Source organism: Taeniopygia guttata, chromosome 10 (genome assembly GCF_048771995.1).
Source record: "Taeniopygia guttata chromosome 10, bTaeGut7.mat, whole genome shotgun sequence".
Taxonomy (NCBI): Eukaryota; Metazoa; Chordata; class Aves; order Passeriformes; family Estrildidae; genus Taeniopygia; species Taeniopygia guttata.
In genome coordinates this window covers 12,331,068-12,349,939 of record NC_133035.1, presented here as the reverse complement: position 1 = coordinate 12,349,939, position 18,872 = coordinate 12,331,068, and the positions used below count along the sequence as shown (strand labels likewise).

Sequence of the window (18,872 nt, the reverse complement as noted above, 5' to 3'; positions counted from 1 at the left end):
ACACACTGCTTTTCCATTTCAGCATTGAAGGCAGACCAGGTTCAGAGCAGAGAAATGAATTCTATTGACAGAACTCTTCAACCCCAATTCTGTTACCTTATCACAGAATGCGATTATGAATATGATTACTTCTGTAATCATAGAATGGTTTGGGTTGGAAGGGACTTTAAAGATAATCAGTTTCGACCCCAGATGATCTAGTTCTGGCCTCATAATGAAAGGAACCCACTGCTTTTATGGGCAAGGTGTGGAAATAGCAAAGCAGAGGAGGCAGGGATGCGGGTTTGGGGAGGCTCTCCCAAGCCTGGCTGACTCTTGGAGCGAGCAGACACTGCAGGGCCACGGAGCTGGTGAACACCAGGGACACACGGCACCTGAAGGAGCAGCTGGCCAAGCACACGGACCATGAGAACCAGCAGAGGAGGATGTGGGATCCAAGACTTCAGCACCCCCATAAACAACCAGCCTGTGCTGCAGCCTCCAAGCATTTTATAGCATTTCAGACACGCTGCCAGTGCCTGAGGAACAGGAAGCAGCCCAGAGCTATTTGTGGAGCTTGTTAAATGTACATAACTGAGGCAGGGTTTAGACAAGTACTTCTCACAGAGCTGTCCAATACCAGAGCCACTAATGAGCACATTTGTTCGGTGATCTCTCATTAAATATAATGAATATCAGGTATACTATATCAGACTGCCGTGATTAATGAGGTTTTACTAAAACAGGTTTCTGCTAACTTTTGTTATTATTGGATCATGCATACATTCACTGGAAAAAAATAAAGATTCTATCTTGGAATGCTGGACTTGCAGCGTAAAGTATTTTCATTGAATTTCTACTAAGAAATATTTTCTTCAATTCTGTTTTTTCTTGTTAGAACAAACCAAGCCAACTTACTTTCTTTAATATCTGACACTACATCCAGATATGGATCTCAAAAGTAACTTGATTCCCTTTGGTAGGTGAACAAGTTGTTCAGTATACCCAGGACTGCACCAACAACAATACACGTTTCCTTGTTGTGCCAATAAAAGCTTTAATTTGAAAAGGAGGTAGTTTTCATTCTTGGCTCTACCTTTGCTACTACCTCTGTTCAGGCAAAATTCCGTGTCTGGGAAGACTCGTTCAAGTCTGCTGCTGGTGGGGTCAGCTGCAGGACAAACACCTGCTCAGGCCCTGTTCTCTGCCGTTCCTCTTTCCCATGCAAGAAACAAACGCAATGCAGCACTTACCACTGACAGCAGCAAATTAAATTGCGTTCTCTTTTTATTGAAGCACATTGTGTTTTGATCAGAGCATCCACTGAATCATGCCAATATGCTTTTTATAGCTTAAGCGTTTTCACATTTCTCAACAGTCTTTATAGTCCTAGCAGCTAACACTATTAGGATTGCAACACAGAATCTATCAGATAATACATGGCTACTTTCATTGTAGATTGGGTGGCAAATGCTTTACCTTGTAGCTAGAAGTCCCATCTAGTCATGCCAGGGAAGGTCTCAAGTAGCGACTGTCATTTTTGCTTCTGCAACACTCAAGTTTTATTAGTATTACCTTTGATTATAAAATTATTTAATATCAGAAAGGCAAATTATCTTCCCTTGTAAACTGTTTTCATTAATGAGTAGGGCTGGGTTAAGCTGTAGTATGAGAGTATTCAGGATGTTCTAAATTTTTGTTAATGAAGTTTGAGATTCTATCTTATTTTTCTATTTTTGGAACTATATTTGTGCAAAATGTATTTTCCATACCATTCTTTCTTATAAGATGGGAGAAGAATGTGAATTTTTAACTGCCAAAACCTCTCTCAAGTCTTAGCTGGTGGTGGAGTTTTATATCCAATTTTCTATTTTAAAGTGGATTCTTGTTCGTCACATTTTGCTTTTCTTTGCACATATAGTACAGGAGAATCTTAGAACTTTTCCTTGACAATCCTTGGAATTAAACCTTAGAAAGAACAGAGAACTTGACTTCATTAAGGAAATGGCAGTGCCTGCCCTCTTGGAAGGACATACAGACAATTAAGACAGAAGATGAGCCCTAAGCATGCAGAAAGGAGAATGAACATGCAAGGGCTGCCTGCTATCAACATTTGCTGTGTCTGGAAGAATCAATTCATTCCAATAACTCTACTGACACAAAAAGATAACAGAAGCCCAGATGAATTAAGTGTTTTGCAAGGCAGTCTTGTAGTGGTAATTTTAGATGCCAAAAATTATTGTGATCTGAATCTTATACAATCTGACAGGCTTTTGCACCTACTGACTTAGAGCAGGACCAGGTAATATTGTTTTAACCAGTATTACCAGATAACTAGATAATATTGTTTTAACCAATATTACCAGATAACCAGATAATATTGTTTTAACTGATACAGAAGACTTGCTGAGTAAGAGACCCAGACAACTTCAGGCAAGTTTTGAGATGTCCCAGCATCCAGCATATTCTTCCTTGTTTGAAAACACTATCATGCATTTTACAAAATGTCAGGATGAGTTATTGCAGGAAAACATTCAAAATTATTGTTTTCATAGGTCAAATTATCTCAAGTACCTTAAATGTTCCCCTGCAGAGAGAATCTAATGCCTGAGCTCTCATGCACAGACAGTGCATGTGTTAATCCAACCCTCTGAATTTACTCACAGGCAGAATTAAATTTGAAGAATCAGACCTGAACACGTTATCTTTAAAACAAGAAAATGTCTAAGAAAAAAAGCTGCACAGCAAGCAGAATATGCTGTCATCTAGAGCATGAACATTTGAATGATTCAGAATAATTTTAGTCCTCAATTCAATTTCATGCATAAGACAAGAACACTTACTTGCCATCTATTAAGGGAACCCATATTTTTGTTCCACAGCTAGTCAAATCTTGAATTCCTGGATCCAATTTAAAGAACTAAGTATTTTACTCAAAATTTTCCCAGATCAGGGATTAACTATGGTGATTCAGATGTGAAATCCTAATTCAGGTACTAACTTTGAAATTCAGATTCGGATTTGAGCATAAAATAAATCTTCACCCTGAATTTGTGTAATCCCGTGCACATGCATTTTATAAATTAAAATCCATTGATGGGATGGAGATGTTTGACACAGCTTTGTGTCATTACCTACCTGCTTAGGGCTGGGGAGGGGGTATGGTGCCTGCCTTTCTAGTCAGCTGCATTAGAGCTACACAGTGTGATCCTTAAATTCAGAAATACCACAGAAAGTTCCTATTAGTACTCATCTTATTGCAAGATTAGCTACAAATCTGTGCTGGTTAAAACTATGTACTGGTTACACAATTTAAAGTTACCCTACTAAAAAAAGAATTACATTAAATCAATGTCAAAGAAGATTTACACAGTTCCCACAGGAATTCCATTTATAGTCTAATTTTTCACAACCTAAATGAAATTAATTTTGTAGTCCCAATTTCATTTTAGGTTTACAGGTCAGTTTTGGCACCTACATCTAATGTAAGTAATACATTACATGAACTTCAGATGAATTAGAGGTGCTAGGCTTAAATTGTTAATGATCAGCAGCCCTGCTCACAAAACACAGAGGCACAATGAGAGCAGTGTAGGATCAGAGACTCCTGTGAAAACATCTATTACATTTCTCTCACGATACTTTAAAAGAGGGCAGGGAGGGGAGAAACCCAAACCCTTCTGTAGAGTGCTACAGCTGCAGGACAGAACATACACCCAGAAGTGCAATTCAGGAAGGGTGGGCCCTTGCACATTTTGTTCAAATACCATGTTCTCCTTTGATCTCAAAAAAAACCCAGACATAAGAGTCTAAGGGAGGGTCCTGGATTCCTGTTTATGCTGGACCACACTAACCAACAGCATTTGCCATTCTTCCATTGAGTGCTCCTGAGTTTCAGGGCTACAAACCTGCCTCTGGCCATGCTCACCTGCTCCAGGGACAGAGAATGGACACAAGGAGCCACACAGCACCTCCTGGGCAGCCTCGAGACACACGAGGGCAGGAGGGATGTGTCTGTGTGTAGATGGCAGGCAAAAACAAGAAGCAGAAAGCCATTATTGTCTGTATTCATATAAAATATGGCACAGCTGTCCATTCAGTGCAAGAGGAGTTTTGTAGCTGCATTTTCCTTTTCATAAAAATGTGTCTCTTTTCCATGCTGATGTATTAAATATCCATGGTAACACCAGGGGACAACCAAGTGATTATATACAGCAAGTGGTGACAACAGTGCAATAAATAATGAATAAAAGGACAACAAAAGAAAAACCTCTTTTGCTGTATTACCTTTCAGTTGAGAAACAGGAACTGACCAGCATCCCACTACTGGGATATTTACATTAATGTAAACATAATCAATTTGTTCTTATCTTTGATACTGTGTTTTTGACTATGCTGTATTAAAAAAAGAACAAACACAAACCACCACATCAGGACACCAAGGTTAATTAAACATGTATGTGAAAGCCCACCCACTATCCTAAAACCTATTTATATATAGACAAAAGAAACAAAACTTGTGACTGTGTTTGCACTTTGCTGTCTCAAGTGCCTAGTTAACTGTTCCTCCAGATCTGTTTCTGGCTACAGGCAGACCAGTTCTCAGGTTGCATCCCAGTGCATTGCCCATGGCCACCTCTGCAGACCCCAGACAGGCTCAGACCTCACAGTTTTAGTCTCTCATGAAGTAATGGCTGTAAGTACTGACCATAAAACACTTACTCAGCACCAAAACATTTAAGACAAAATAGATCTTAAGAACAATAAGCTGGTCTTTCCTGGAAATTTGCCTTTCCTTCTGTGTGACTTACACTGCTGCAGAGAGGAAGGCCCATCTTCATCCACCCTCTTCTGCAAACTCTGCCTTGCTGTTGCAGTATTCCTTCCATCAGTTCCTGCCAGCTTTATCCTCCTTTGATTTTTAGTTTACAGCCTGATCCAGCTGCATCCCTCAGAACTGGAGCTATCATTCCTCTAATTACCACCTCATGGGTTTAGTCACATACAGCTGACACAGGGGAACCACTGAATTGCCTTTTATTCCTTCATCAGCTAGCTCCCTATTAGGTCAGATCAATACATCTATACAGGAAAGTAATATAAAGAAGTACAACCCACCATACAGTAACTTCCTCTCACCCATCTGGCCACATACAGTGCTCATGAAATTATTAAACTTGGTATTTTTCAGCTATTACTCAACAGTGGCTACACTGGCAAAAATCAATTCCTCCTTCACAATAAAATATTTTACTAAGCAATAAAAGGGCCAAGTTCTTTCAGATATTCAGGAAAGAAGACTTCAGCCTCCAGTTTCTGTTGTACTAAGCACAATGCAAAATACAGATCAATCTGACAAAAGAAGAGCTCATACAAGTAAGCCAATCTTCTGTACACTACTAAGCCACATTAAAAAGCCTTTTAATCCCTTGTATCTGACAATGCCTGCTGGTTTGAACCCCAGAGAGTTAATTCATTCAGACTCTGGCAGTGAAATCTTTTTAAAGCCAAGCATGGCCACCTGAATTCCACATTGTCCAAGTTTTCATACCAATTCAGCGAGCTGCCCAAGTGCTGTGGATCACCTCTGCACTCAGCAGCCATGAAACAAGTGGGTGTGAACACATTTTCCTTGTAAGAGATGTGCAGAAGATGAACCAAGGAAATACCCACCCCAAACAACACTGGGTACAAGTCTCCTCCTCAGTCACAGAGATGTGATTGGTACTGGCACTTCAAAGCACAAACCTTGCTCAGGTTACCAGCCCAAGAGAATCCATCTCCAAGGCTGTCTTTTGGAATGAGACTGAATGTTCACAGAAAACACAGACTAGGAGGGAATCCATCTAGGCAGCAACCCTACAGTCTGTAGGATGGATCTAACACGGACCTGCTCCAGGAAAAGCCACTTGCATGGTAAAAATTACTAATGAATGACTAATGATGTATTTTCTACATTATTTTTTAAAAAAGCAAAAGGCAAGTCACTCTTCCCCAAACATTTAATATGCAGAAAAGCTAAACACCCAGGGCTACTATGGGAAGAGAATGGCATTTGGCAAGACTTCTTTGGACACTGTTCACATGCAACACCTACTACAGGACAAAAATTATCAGATTTCCCCCTTGCTAATACCAAGGCAGATAAGGACTGGATCAGTCTTGTGGATGGGTTATAAGAGCTAGAAAAATATTTACTTTTTATTGTAGCATTTACTAAGAGCTTTGGTCAGGAACTGCCCCGGGTAAGGCCCAGCCGGGTTTCTGTGGAAGGAGACTGGTGGAGGAGGCACTGCAGGACCTGTCCAAACCAAGGATCTCTCCCCTTTGTCCTTCGGGAATGGCACAAATCACACAGAGCATCATGGCAGGCAGCAGCATCTAAAAATGGAAAGGATTATTAGGTCATGTAACTCCTCTTCTAGCCAGGGATGAGACCTACGTTTTCTAAAATGAAATCTTTCAAACCCTAATTAAATGTAGTCAATCCTCATTAAAGATAAACTAGGTTAATATTTATGAGAGACATTCCTTGTGCTGCATACTATCTCATCTCATTTAAGGATGTATCTGGAAACACTTTGAAATACAGTTTAGCTGGCTTCTTCTGCCCATTGATTTTTATTTTCAGAGTACTCTGAAATCATTCTTATTTATACTTTTGAAAACAAGTTGCTGGTAGTAAGCCAAAATTGTTTAGGCCCAAATCATGACCTTTCTTGAAGCTGCTATAATCTGACTCAAATAAACAGAATTTCCCTCACACTGTTGTTGTGAGGAGGGATGGGTGGAGAACTGCCCTATTTTTGACACACCCAGAGACCAGTATCTACCCCTTTCCTCAAGCCTGGCTTTATGGCAAGGGCTTCCCCTGCCCCCAGATATGTACATCCTGTTAATCCCCCGCTTTCACCTCTGTGCTCATCCTGCTCACATCCTGCTCTACAAGGAGAAGGCCAAAGGTTCTTCTAGCTAATGGCTAAGAATATGTGCAAAAAAAAGTTGTCCGAAGCTCTTTAAATGTATGGAATCCATTTGGTAGGCTCTATTTGTGCCAGGATATCGTTGGATCTGACCTGCAAGTGAGGAATCTGGTCCAATTTCCATTTATTTCAAGGTCACTTATACCCGTGCAGCAGTAGGAAAGTAGCAGGATGTTAACTGTGAATTGGGACAAATGTATTTCTGGAGTTCTGTAACCTGCTAAATGCATTGGAAATGCCTAGAATTAGGTGGCTGACTAAAAAAGAGAATCCTGATTGAAAGGAGCAAAATAATGCTATTATTCAGTTGCAGCTTAAGCTACAGCAAAATACGTAACAAATGTAAGATGTGGTTTCAACACGGGTTTTGATTAATCAGAATTACATTGATGCAGGTACTGTGCAGCAGGACAGAATCTGATGTGTGCCTCAGGTTTACCGAGCGTAACATCTTTCTTTGGACAAAAACCATCTCGAAAAGTTCTCGGTGTGCTGCAGAATGGAAACAGATCAGAGGAATCTTTGTAGAGCTTTCAGTACACAGCAGTGTCAGTAGGTTTACATTTTCCCTGCTAAAGTCTAATAAACAGTATCCAGTGTTTAAAAGCCGCGACAGAAACGGGAGAGCAACAGACCAAATTCGTCTTCATTGGTTTAAAATCTGGGTCAAGGCCTGTGCTGAGAGCACTGTTCCTGTGTAAGAAAGCCGCAGCCATCCCCCATCCCGCGTTTTCAGCACTCCCGACGGCCGGGCCGGGCCGGGTACCGGGAGCAGCCGGAGCCCCGCGGGATGCGGGATGCGGGATGCGGGATGCGGAGCGGCGGGACCGCGCTCTGGCCGCGCTGACTCGGGCTCTGTCACTCGGTGCCGGCTGGCACAGGAACGCCTTCTGCCACCCGGGCCGGGCCGGGCCAGCCCTGCGGGCCGGGAGCTCCGAGCGAACACTCACCTGGCGGGCTGCCCGGGGCAGGGGCCGGCCGGGGAGCGGCACCCGGGCCGCCTCTGCCCCGGCGCTGGGGCGGCGGCGGCTCCTCTCCCCCCGGTATCCGACTGCTCTCCCGGCGGCCGCTGTCCGGCTGCCCCTCGCCTTCCTCCCTCCGGCATCCCCCGCCGTTCGTTCATCCGCGGAGCCGCTCCGGAGCCCGGCGCGGACGGGGACGGGGCAGCGGCGGCGGGCGGGCGGTGCCGGCGCTGCTGCCCCCTCCGCCTGGGAGGAGCGAGCGGCGGCGGGCGCGGAGCGGCGGCGGGGGGAGGGCAGGATTTAAACGAAGGGCGGTGACACCGCACAAAAGATTTCGATAGGCTCAAGTGAGGTTACAGCAAAGGCAGCGGGGCGGGGGAGCTCCCCCGGAGCCGTGCAGCGTCTGGCTGGCAGCGCCGTCGCAGCCGCCGCTTCCCAGTAGTTTGTCTGAAAGCCTGAGAAAGAGAATTTAAACGAAGATTTCCTAACCCTCTTTTTTTTTCCTCTTTTTAATTTTTTTGTTTTCCCCTCCCTGGGAGTTGGCCGCTCAGCCAGGGAAGATGGCAGGAGGAGCGCAAGGCCGGGCGGGTCGCAGCATCCGCGGCTGCAGCCCGCGGCCACCACCCTTGTTTGCGGGAAGAGCCTAACTTGGTGCGGCGGCGGCCACCGCGGGAGCCGGCGAGGAGGGCCCGGGGCGCAGGGGATGGACGGCGGCGGCGGGGAGCGAGCGCGCAGCGGCCGCGTGAATGATCGCGGCAGGAAGGAGTGAGGCAGCGGCAAAGGAAGGGGAACGGATCCGCCCGCCCGCCCCAACGCCCGGATCCGGTGCAGCTTTTTTTTAATTCTATTTTTTTACCCCCTCCTCTCTTTCTTCTTTTTTTTTTTTTTTTTTTTTTTTTCCTTCCCCCCGCGTCCCGGCTTCCCGCCGTGCCCCTCTCCCCTCCCGGGCCGGCTCCCCGCGGGTGCGCGGCGGGGCCGTGCGGGGCGGGCGGGCCACACCCTCCGCGGCGCTTCCTGCGAGCCGGGGCCGCGGCGGGCGCCGGGGGCGGCACATGGTGCGCAGCCGCCGCCCCTCCGGCCCCTGCGAGCTGCGCCCGGCGGGCGCTCCCCGAACGGAGGCGCCGGGGGCGCGGTAGCAACTTGGAGGGCTGCGCCCCTGCCCCAACTCCGCGCGGCGGCGGAGCGTCCCTGAGGTATTGCGTCTGGTAAAGGGAACTTCGCGCAGGATCCCGCAGCCGGGGAGCCGCACGAGACGGTGGAAGGAAGGCGAGCCAGCGTGCGAGAAGGAAAGGGAAAAAGAAAATTACGTATTTTTAGCTAAAGGATGCCAGACCGGGGCCCGGGGGCGTCCGGCGAGCGCCGCCCCGCCGCGGGAGCGCCGTAGGAGCGGAGGCTGGCGCCGGAGCGGGGCGGGCGCCCCGGCCGAGCTCGCTCCCCGAGCGGCGGCAGCCCCGGCGCCCAGAGCCTTTTCTTGCCTCCCGGCGATTAATGGAATGATGTTGCGGAAAAGGCAGAGCGATCCTGCCGGGCTCAGTCGGGACTGCTCGGGCGGCGGCGGAGGCGGCAGCAGCGGGGTAGCGAGCGGCATGCGAGTGCCCCCCCGGCGCTATGGCTAGCGGTGGCTCCGGCAAGTCCAGCAGCGAGGTCTCCGCCGGCGGCATCCCCAGCAGCAGCTCCCTGCAGAGGAAGAAGCTCATCTCTATCTGCGACCACTGCAAGATCAAGATGCAACTGGTGGCCGATCTGCTTCTGCTGTCGAGCGAGACCAGGCCGGTGAACACCGAGAGTCTGTCTGTCTTCGGTGAGTCCTTTGAGAAGTGCAGGGACACGATCATTGCCAGGACCAAAGGACTCTCCATCTTGACCCATGACGTCCAGAGCCAGCTCAACATGGGACGCTTCGGGGAGGTGGGGGAAAGCCTGATGGAGATGGGGGAGCTGGTGGTCTCCCTGACCGAGTGCTCTGCCCACGCTGCCTACCTGGCTGCAGTGGAGACTCCAGGGGCCCAGCCTGCCATGCCTGGCTTGGTGGATCGCTACAAGGTGACCCGGTGTAGGCATGAGGTGGAGCACGGCTGCGGGGTCTTGAAGACCACCCCTTTGGCAGATATGAGCCCTCAGCTCCTGCTGGAGGTTTCTCAGAACATGTCCAAGAACTTGAAATTCCTGACAGACGCCTGCGTGCTGGCCAGTGAGAAATCCAAGGATAAATTTGCTAAGGAGCAGTTCAAACTCAGTGTCAAATGTATGAGCACCAGCGCCTCTGCCCTTTTGGCCTGTGTCAAGGAGGTCAAGACCTCGCCCAGCGAGCTGACCAGGAACCGGTGCGTCTTGTTCAGTGGACCTTTGGTGCAGTCTGTCTATGCTCTGGTGGGCTTTGCCACTGAGCCCCAGTTTTTGGGTAAAGCTGCCACCATTAATCCAGAGGGCAAAGCTGTGCAAACTGCCATCCTAGGAGGAGCCATGAGTGTGGTATCTGCTTGTGTGCTCCTGACCCAATGCCTCAGGGATATAGCCCAACACCCCGAAAGTAGCACCAAAATGAGCGATTACAGGGAACGGTTGAGGAACTCAGCTTGCGCCGTCTCGGATGGTTGCAACCTGCTATCTCAGGCACTAAGAGAAAGATCTTCACCCAGGACTTTACCGCCAGTGAACTCCAATTCTGTGAATTAACCCCCACATCTTCTGTTTAGATCCCAGTCGTTGCTAAAGGAAAATAATATCCCACCTCCTCACCCCTTTTTTGTATACCAAAGAATTTGCTTGGATGAGCCCAATCCTTTGATTTCATGTGGTGAAGAAGCAGAACATATTCAAACTATATGTACTAATAAAGGTAGCCAGTTTTGGCTTCTTTCTGTTTTACTTTAAAGTTAAGCAAGTGTCTGCAGATAAATTTTCCTTTATTCAACAAGGTCTTCACACAAGTGGTAAAACTGTTTCAAAGTTTTTTTATATTTGGGGAGGTGGGAGTATCTTAGAAAAAGGAGGAAAAAAAAAGAGCTTTAATCGCGCTGGGTGCGGTTTTTAAAGTTTGTCTTGTCTTGTCTTCCGAAATTTCCCTTCTAAATTTTGCTGTTCGGTTGTGCAGGAAAAAGGTTACCTCAGTTCTTACTCATTTAAAAAAATGAAAAAAACCTAACAACACATAGATGATGGATGTAGCTACTATTTTGTTTGTTCTTGTTTTGTATGACTTTTTTTATTTTGCATCAAGTGTTAGGTTAGAAGTGCATTTGGTGTGTAGGAGTGGAAGGACTGGAGGTTGTGATTATGTTTTCCATGTGTTGATTTCCAAACTGGGGGAAAAGCTACTGTGAGTGTTTAAACAAACAAACAAAATTACACTATAACAAAAGTGATTTTTAATTTTTTTCCAATGTCAGTTTTTATCTTGCATGTACTGGAGTATTTATTTCATCTATTAAAATGTTATGTTTCTCAGATGCTTTTCTGTGAATCTTTTAATACTTGAATAATTGAACAACTAGGCCTGTTTGTATTGTATGTCATTTCCTCCAGGGAATGGGTGGTACAAACGTAACTGTAAGTTCTAGACAGCAGCATACAGGCTTCAATTCAGTTCTTTTATTTTCACAAATACTGTCCCTCTCCCAGTACTACCCCTAGCACACAGAGCTACTCCAGTTGTGTCTGAGGGCAGCTGGGCAGTGCTGCCTGCACTGGGATTGCTGTGCACTGGGGCTGCTCTGCAGAGTGCTGGTGATTGCTGCAGCAGGGCACAGCCTGGCTTTGTTTGTCTGTGTCAGCATTTGGTGTTACCCTTTGAGAAGGTTTTGTATTTTAATTCTGGCAGGTGTGGTAGGCCATCTGTGTGTTAAATCTATGAGTTTCATATGATTTCTTAGAAAACTTTGCTGGTTAGCCTGGTGTGTGCCATATGTCTTCTTGGGATTGTGAAGGTTTGTTGGAGTGGTGCTTTAATTCCTCAGAGGTTTGTGTTGAAGCTCCTCAGTGGAGATTTGTGTCACAGCAGTATGAGTTTTGTGGATTACAGTGTGATGTTGTGGATTACAGGAGACCATGGCTAGCTTTTGAGGTGCTGACCTCCAATTGAATGCCTTGGGAGGTGTGAGTGGAGCTTAGTGTATACTGCAGTAGTTCCCAGAGCTGCAATGCTGAATGTTGTCAGCCTGGCCTTGTGAGATCTGTTGCCTTCTATATATTCTGGTAGATAGAAAAGCAAGTCTTCTGGAAAGGAGGTTTTTTTTCTCTGTCCTGCTCCATCTTATAATTGTGGTTTTTTTTTTATTGGTCTGCAGATCAAACCATGTTGAAAGCTATTGGAGGAGGCACCTTAAAAATGTTGTTACTATGGCTTAAACCTTAATAAATACTGTCCTGTTTATTCCTGTGAAGAAGGAAACCTTTGGGCTTTGGGTATGAAATAGACCCGGAGTAGTGAAAGGTTTTTGTTTTATAGCATTATTGTTTCTCTTGCATATGATGCTTTTACTTAAGTGGAGTGAAACATTACTGGGTAGTGGACAGACACATCTGTTGGAGGAGATACAAGTTATATCCATGTCTTCAGGGTTAGAGAGAAATAATTCCTTAAGTGCGGTGGACCTCTGTGTTAGGTTTTGCTTGTATTTAAATGGCAATTTTCTGACTTCAGTGAGTTGTATGAACAATTCTTTGCCATAATCAGCCCCGGCTGCACTCCTGCAGGGTGTGATGTTCTCGCCATGCGGTGCATGCTGCAGAGGCACAGGTGCCCACAGCTACGTGGTGAAATATAGAAGTCCTCTCACTGTTCTTTAATAAATAAATCTATGCACACAGTGTTCTAACTTTGAGATGCCTCCACAGGTGTTTCCTACGAGGCTCTCACGTGTGCACACACAAACATTGTCCCATCTGTATGGCAGGAGGACTCGCAGGAGGCCAAGGCCATCTGCAGGGAGGTGCTGTGGCTCTGTGCTGGGTGCAGGATCTGCTCACTGTCCTTTGTGTGTCCGTGGGAGCTGAGGCACCTCCCAAGTGCCTGTTCCTCCTTTTCTTTTCCGCAGAGGCTGTGGGGGAAGGAGGAAAAGGGGTGTTCAGGATGTGCTATCTCCTGCCGCAGACAGGAGGTGAGGAACCCGCCCCACCCTTCCTTTGCACAGCTCCTGATGGGGCAGGATTCGTGCGGGGCGTGCAGGGATGGGGCTGGGAGCTGTGGGATGGGGCTGGGAGCTGCAGGGATGGGGCTGGGAGCTGTGAGATGGGGCTGGGAGCTGCAGGGATGGGGCTGGGAGCTGCGGGATGGGGCTGGGAGCTGCGGGATGGGGCTGGGAGCTGCAGGGATGGGGCTGGGAGCTGCAGGATGGGGCTGGGAGCTGCAGGGATGGGGCTGGGAGCTGCAGGGCTGGGGCTGGGAGCTGCAGGGCTGGGGCTGGGAGCTGCAGGGATGGGGCTGGGAGCTGTGGGATGGGGCTGGGAGCTGCAGGGCACAGGCACAGCGAGCATCCTTTAGCTCCAGGTCTTCTCAGTTGCTGGGACCTCCACTGGTGTGGCCTCCTCCTGCCAGATACAAACCAGAGCATTCTGAAGGGCAGCTCTGCAGCACGTCTGACAAAAAAAAAGTAATGTCCCACTGGCTCTTTTGATGTTTCTACTTACTAGTTTTTGGTGCTGCTGAACTAATTAGATCCTTTTTGATTCATTTATACATTATTGAGGTTATATGGATCACAGCACAGCCTCCTTATTACCTCTGCATATGAAAGGCGCTGTATTATTAACGATGATAATGCTGATTTTTGTTGTGGTGAGATCTTGTTTGAAGTGGTTTTGTGCAATTTTTGTTTTAACAAGGTTGCTGTAGCTTCTTCCTCCCCTTTCTTAATATTTTTAAGTGAAGTACATGCATACATATATAAATAAGTATGTATCTTCTTTTTTAATACTGAAAGAAACCAGACTGCATTAGTTGCATTTGAGCTCTGCGAGTTCAGGAAGAATTCAGTTTTATAAATAAAGTGGGAAATGTAGCCAGGCCATGATTTTTTTAACAGGCTGATAAAAAAATACATATACATAAATAGTAAATTTGCCAAAGTAACTTCCTGTAACATTTTAAAACAATAGTAATTTTAACAGTTCAAAATGTTCAATCGTTTCTTTTGAGAGTACAGCTCGCACAAAGGGAGGCACACACTGCACCCTGGCCTCAGCTCAACACTGTATCTGTCAAAATCTGTTCTACTCATGTAATTAGCACAGCAAAGTTGAAAAAAAAAAAAGAGTTTTGATGGCAACAAGCACAACTTGCACATTGTGGCATTTTTCTGACCTGAGAAAAGTGGGGTCCCACTACTGAGTGTGAATACATGTATCTATTTTAAATGCTGTAGTGCCACATTTATAAAGACTTAATGTATATTGTGATAATTTATTTGGACTTTATTCCTATAGAATATTAATTCTGACACATGACATTAGTTTAGTAGGTATATTCATGTTGTTTGCTTACTTTGTGCTATCTGGGCCAGAAAAAATACAAAGTGGACAAGTTTTCAGGGTGCACTTGCAGGGCCCATTGGGGTCAGTGATTATCACTTGGCACTGTACTTATGCCCCTGCTCCCAAATCTTCCACACCATTTAAGTTAGCAGGTACTGTGAGTATTGCATCATAGGCTTACACAAGCATGAGATGTTTTCTGATAGGGAGTCTTGAGGGGAAAAAAAGTTTTAGGGTGCTTATATCGCATATGTCATAGACTACTCTAATAGTGCATTTAATAAAATGGTTAACTTATTTCTAAAGATATTATGCAATGCACATTTGTAGCCAAATCAACCACAAGAGAAGTAAGCTTGTTTTTTAAATGTAATAATTTTTTAACAGGGAAGAAGCTGCCACCTTTGTATTGTCTGTAAATTTGATACTATCTTGTGGTTGCTGCTTCAGCAAAGGGAAGGTCATTATTGATGTAATAATACAGCAGCTGAGTTTGAGTTTGAGATCAGAGCAATGTGTTTTCTGATTCTAAAAAAAAAATAAGTTCTGTAAGGCAACCAGTAAACCAGCAGCAAAATGCTATTGGAAAGCAAGTACACTATTTAAGGGAACTTGCAAATGTAAAGCCATGTTATTTTTCAAAACTAAGAAAGAAAAAAAAAAGACCCTGGGTCAGATAATTCCCTTCACTTTTTACCACAGGAAATGATCAAAGTAGCAGAAAATCTGCTCTTTTTGGCCAAACTTCTGTCAGAAACAGAAGGGGTCCAGCCAACACATGGTGTATGGAGCTTTGCAGTAACAGGGAATGTGGCTGATGGGAAAGGAGGTGGGACCAGAGAAAATCTGTAGGGCAATACCTCTTATTAAACCCACAGGAATTTTCCTATTCTAGATAAAACAGTGGCTGATCCAATAAAGCAAATCTCAGCTCAGCTTTTCTTTCGGGGCTGTAAGAAGGCTGGGAGTGAGGATGTGGGGCTGGCAGTGTTTGGGATGCTCTGTGCTCAGCAGCTGTGCTGCTGTGGGGAACCAGAGGTCTCTAGGGTGGCCCTAAGAGATGGAAGAAGTACAGGCACAACGTGTACCTGCCAGAACGGTTTGGTGGGAAACGAAGGGTTGGGTTTTATCTTTGCTTTCTTCCCTATCGGGCCCTCTCCAGACTTCACAAGCAGAAGCAGATGGTAGGGGCCAGTACATTTTACTTCTTTGTTCTTGCTGCCTGTAAAAGGTGCCAGATGGGCAATGATAAAGATAGAAATTCTCTTCCTGTAGCCCAGGGATAGCGGAAAACGCAGAGCTTCAAGGCTGCCCTATCCTCACAGGATCACCATAACATGTTTTTTTGCGCCCACTGTTTCACTCTTTGATTTTTTGCCAAGAAACTGACAGAAAATCCCAATGGCAACTTGACAGGGGCATTGAGGACCAGTTAAATATTTCCCATATGACACCAAACCACCACCAGGTTTGGATCGCTCACAAATGATCTAAAAAGTGGATGGGCTAGGTATGAAGTGCAAGGCCAGATCCTACATATGAATAACTCAGAAAATTAAATGCAGTATACTCTGAGGTGTTTACTTACTTGGGAATTCGAATTATCATATTTTTTATATGTAAGACTAGTTCAAAAGTGTATTTAATTTACATAATTAGCAGCAGTATTTAGAACCATCTTCTTAATGAAGACAGACGTCTGTGGACATAAAGGGCCTTTTCCATGACTTTAATTAAATACTGCTGTTTTCCAAACTATGTTCAAATGTTAAGGGTTGTTTTTTATGTGGCAAAGTAAGGAATTACTATTGATTTTCATTAATCTGAATATTTTCCTAGAGTTGGTTTTATTGTGCTTGAGTCCTTTGAACCTAAGAGGGTTCTTTATTTTGTTTTTTTAAATCCATGCAGAGTATGATGCCATATTCCAACAAGTCAAAAGCAGCATTTCAAGATTAATGCAGAGATTCCTGGGGTCTTTTGTCAGCTTGCCAGGCTCTTGTTCCTGTTCTAACGTAATTCTTTATAATTTCCTTTTATGTTAATAAAGACTTCTTGTGGCTGTAAAAGTTGAAGTTGTCTCACTCCATAGACAGCCTGGTTCTTATGTAGATACTATTTAGATTATTTAGAAATCCTGCTGGTTGCCAGATGGAGCTCTTCTGGTTTTATGTTAAATACTTGGAAAGCTAAATAGCTTGATTTTCCTCTCCTCCCTCCCTCAATAAAATAAATACTTGAAAAGTGATTACTAACAACTTGCTTAAATTCAATTTTAAAATCAAATTATTTTCAGCTGAAGTGACTGGAAGTACAAGATGGCTCAGAGTAGCTGGGTTTTGGTCTGACTTATCTACCAAGATCTTAAACCAGCAGTTTTTCTCCAGTTTTGTTTGGGCAGCAGGAACCTGAACTTTAGTCTGGGGATAGAGAACACAGCCCTGGAGCCTGCTGGGCACTGGCACTGATGAACTTCTGTTTCCCACTGAATGCACACCGGGTGTTCCGCCAGGTCACGCAGAAGGTGCTTGGGAGGCACTGGGAGTCAATGTCCCACTAATCATAATTCTGTTGTTGTCAACTTAAAAAATGTCAAGAGAGCAATTCTGGCCCTCAGGGTTATGGTCTTAAGTACAGAGTAAGAAATTGCCTTTTCCTAGTCAATTTTTTTCAGTATGTATTGATTCTGTCTGGTTCACATTACATATAGGAAGTCTCTCAATTGGCTGTTCAGGTGCACTTTGGCCCCTGTTTGCATTCTGACCATGCACACAATGGAAAAAAGTGAGAAAAGTCATCTTGATCTATATGTGTAGAGTGACAAATTATAGGCCCTGCAGCAGTTCTGAATTGGTGTGCAGTTAATGTTCTGGTCTTATTTAAATGCTTCAAATTTAGTCAATGTTTAAAAATTTACTTTCTGTTTAAAAATTTACTACAAAATCAATCTGTTCTGGCTATATTAGATTCATAGTTCAAAAACTTTATCCTCTTTCATCATCTTAAAGTAGTCATTGGTCTAAAACTTCAATCTCTGGGTCTGGCTTAAAAAAAACAAAAAAAGAAACTGAGCCCTGTATTTCAGTTTTAGTATTTTTTAAAGTTTTAAAGCTAGTGAATGAAAGCTAGTTTTAAATTACAGAGCTGGAAAAACAATGGTGTATCTCTTTTCATGCTGAAGTGAGGCATTGTTTCTCTTCTCATAATTAAAAACTCACTTTTTAGAAACTCTGATAGGTCCTAGGCATTGCAAGAAAGTCTGTAAGTGAAATCGCCTCCATGAAATTTCCCTAATACTGAGTTTAGACATAGATTCATTCAAGATCTGTAATCTTGTCTTGTCTCGTGACTGGCATTACAGGAGTTTGGCCCAACAGGCTGTAAATGGAACTGGTAACATGTGAGTGGGCTGAAGAGCAGTTGTTGAAGTGAGTGCTACATGCTCCAGAGACACCAGCACTATCTAGAAACTCCAGATAGTGCTGCTGCCTGGGCACTGCAGGTTGTGATGCTCTCAAGAAATTACAGTGAAATATAGGACTGAAAAAGGCTGTGAGCAAGGGAGCCTCAAAGGGACGACACAACTTGGACTTCTTAAGGGCAGAAAAAGGGAAAATACTTGGTCAGAACTATCGGAGTATTTAGGGGCTTAACTCCCACTGATTTGCAGTGGGAGATGTATGTCTGGATGTTTTGTGAGCCTGGTCATTTCTGATGAACTTTGAATGCCTGTGGGTTTAAAATTAATTTTGCATGTTGGGTAGACTCTTACTGAAACTCTAGGAAGGTAGGGAAGTTGAAGTACCAGCATGGGCCATAACTGTTCTGCCATCCTGACCCTTCTGCGTGGGTTACAAGCTCCTGCCATCCTTGCAGGCACCCTGCAAGGCAACAGAGGTCCAGCTCTACCTCATGTGTCTTTGTAGCTGCCAGATGCCAGCACTGTGCATCTTACTTTCACACCAGAATCACAGATTTCATCTCTGTCCCTCCACCCTCTGCTCCTGGTGCGACACCCAGATGTGGAAAAGAGATTTCTTTGTGCACATTATCCCTGTAGAGGCCACGTGTATGAGGATAGATCCTGGCAACGAAGGGCCAGATGGCATTAGAAACGTCCCTGTTCTCTCTGGGTGAGAATTCCAACCACCTTCATGCCACGTTCATCCTTTCAACATGTGTCTTGAAGAGTTGCCCCAGATCTGTGTTCCCTGGATCTGCATTTCACACATCTTGTCAGAGCTCTAATGCTCCTCAGAAGGAAGGGTAATCTGCTTTAGATATTTAAGAGGTGATTTGAGCTGGGGGGAAGGCAGGGGAGCTGGATAGTAGATTAGTGACCAGATTAAAGTTACAACCCTTAAGGTGTTATTTTGGGCTTTTGTATAGCATTTTCTGCTTCTATTTTCCCTAATTCTGCTGTTTGCTAACCTTGTGTATTGAGCTGATTTGCAGCTTTGAGTTCAGCAAGACAGAA

General features: G+C 44.9%; 1 protein-coding gene across 1 annotated transcript; it reads left to right on the top strand.

The window, feature by feature from the left end:
• The first annotated feature begins 8,257 nt into the window (after positions 1–8,257).
• Positions 8,258–11,371, top strand: TLNRD1 (talin rod domain containing 1). Its single transcript, XM_002199259.7, has one exon. The coding sequence runs from the start codon at positions 9,533–9,535 to the stop codon at positions 10,598–10,600; it is 1,068 nt and encodes a 355-aa protein (XP_002199295.1). The 5' UTR covers positions 8,258–9,532; the 3' UTR covers positions 10,601–11,371.
• The last annotated feature ends 7,501 nt before the right edge of the window (positions 11,372–18,872 follow it).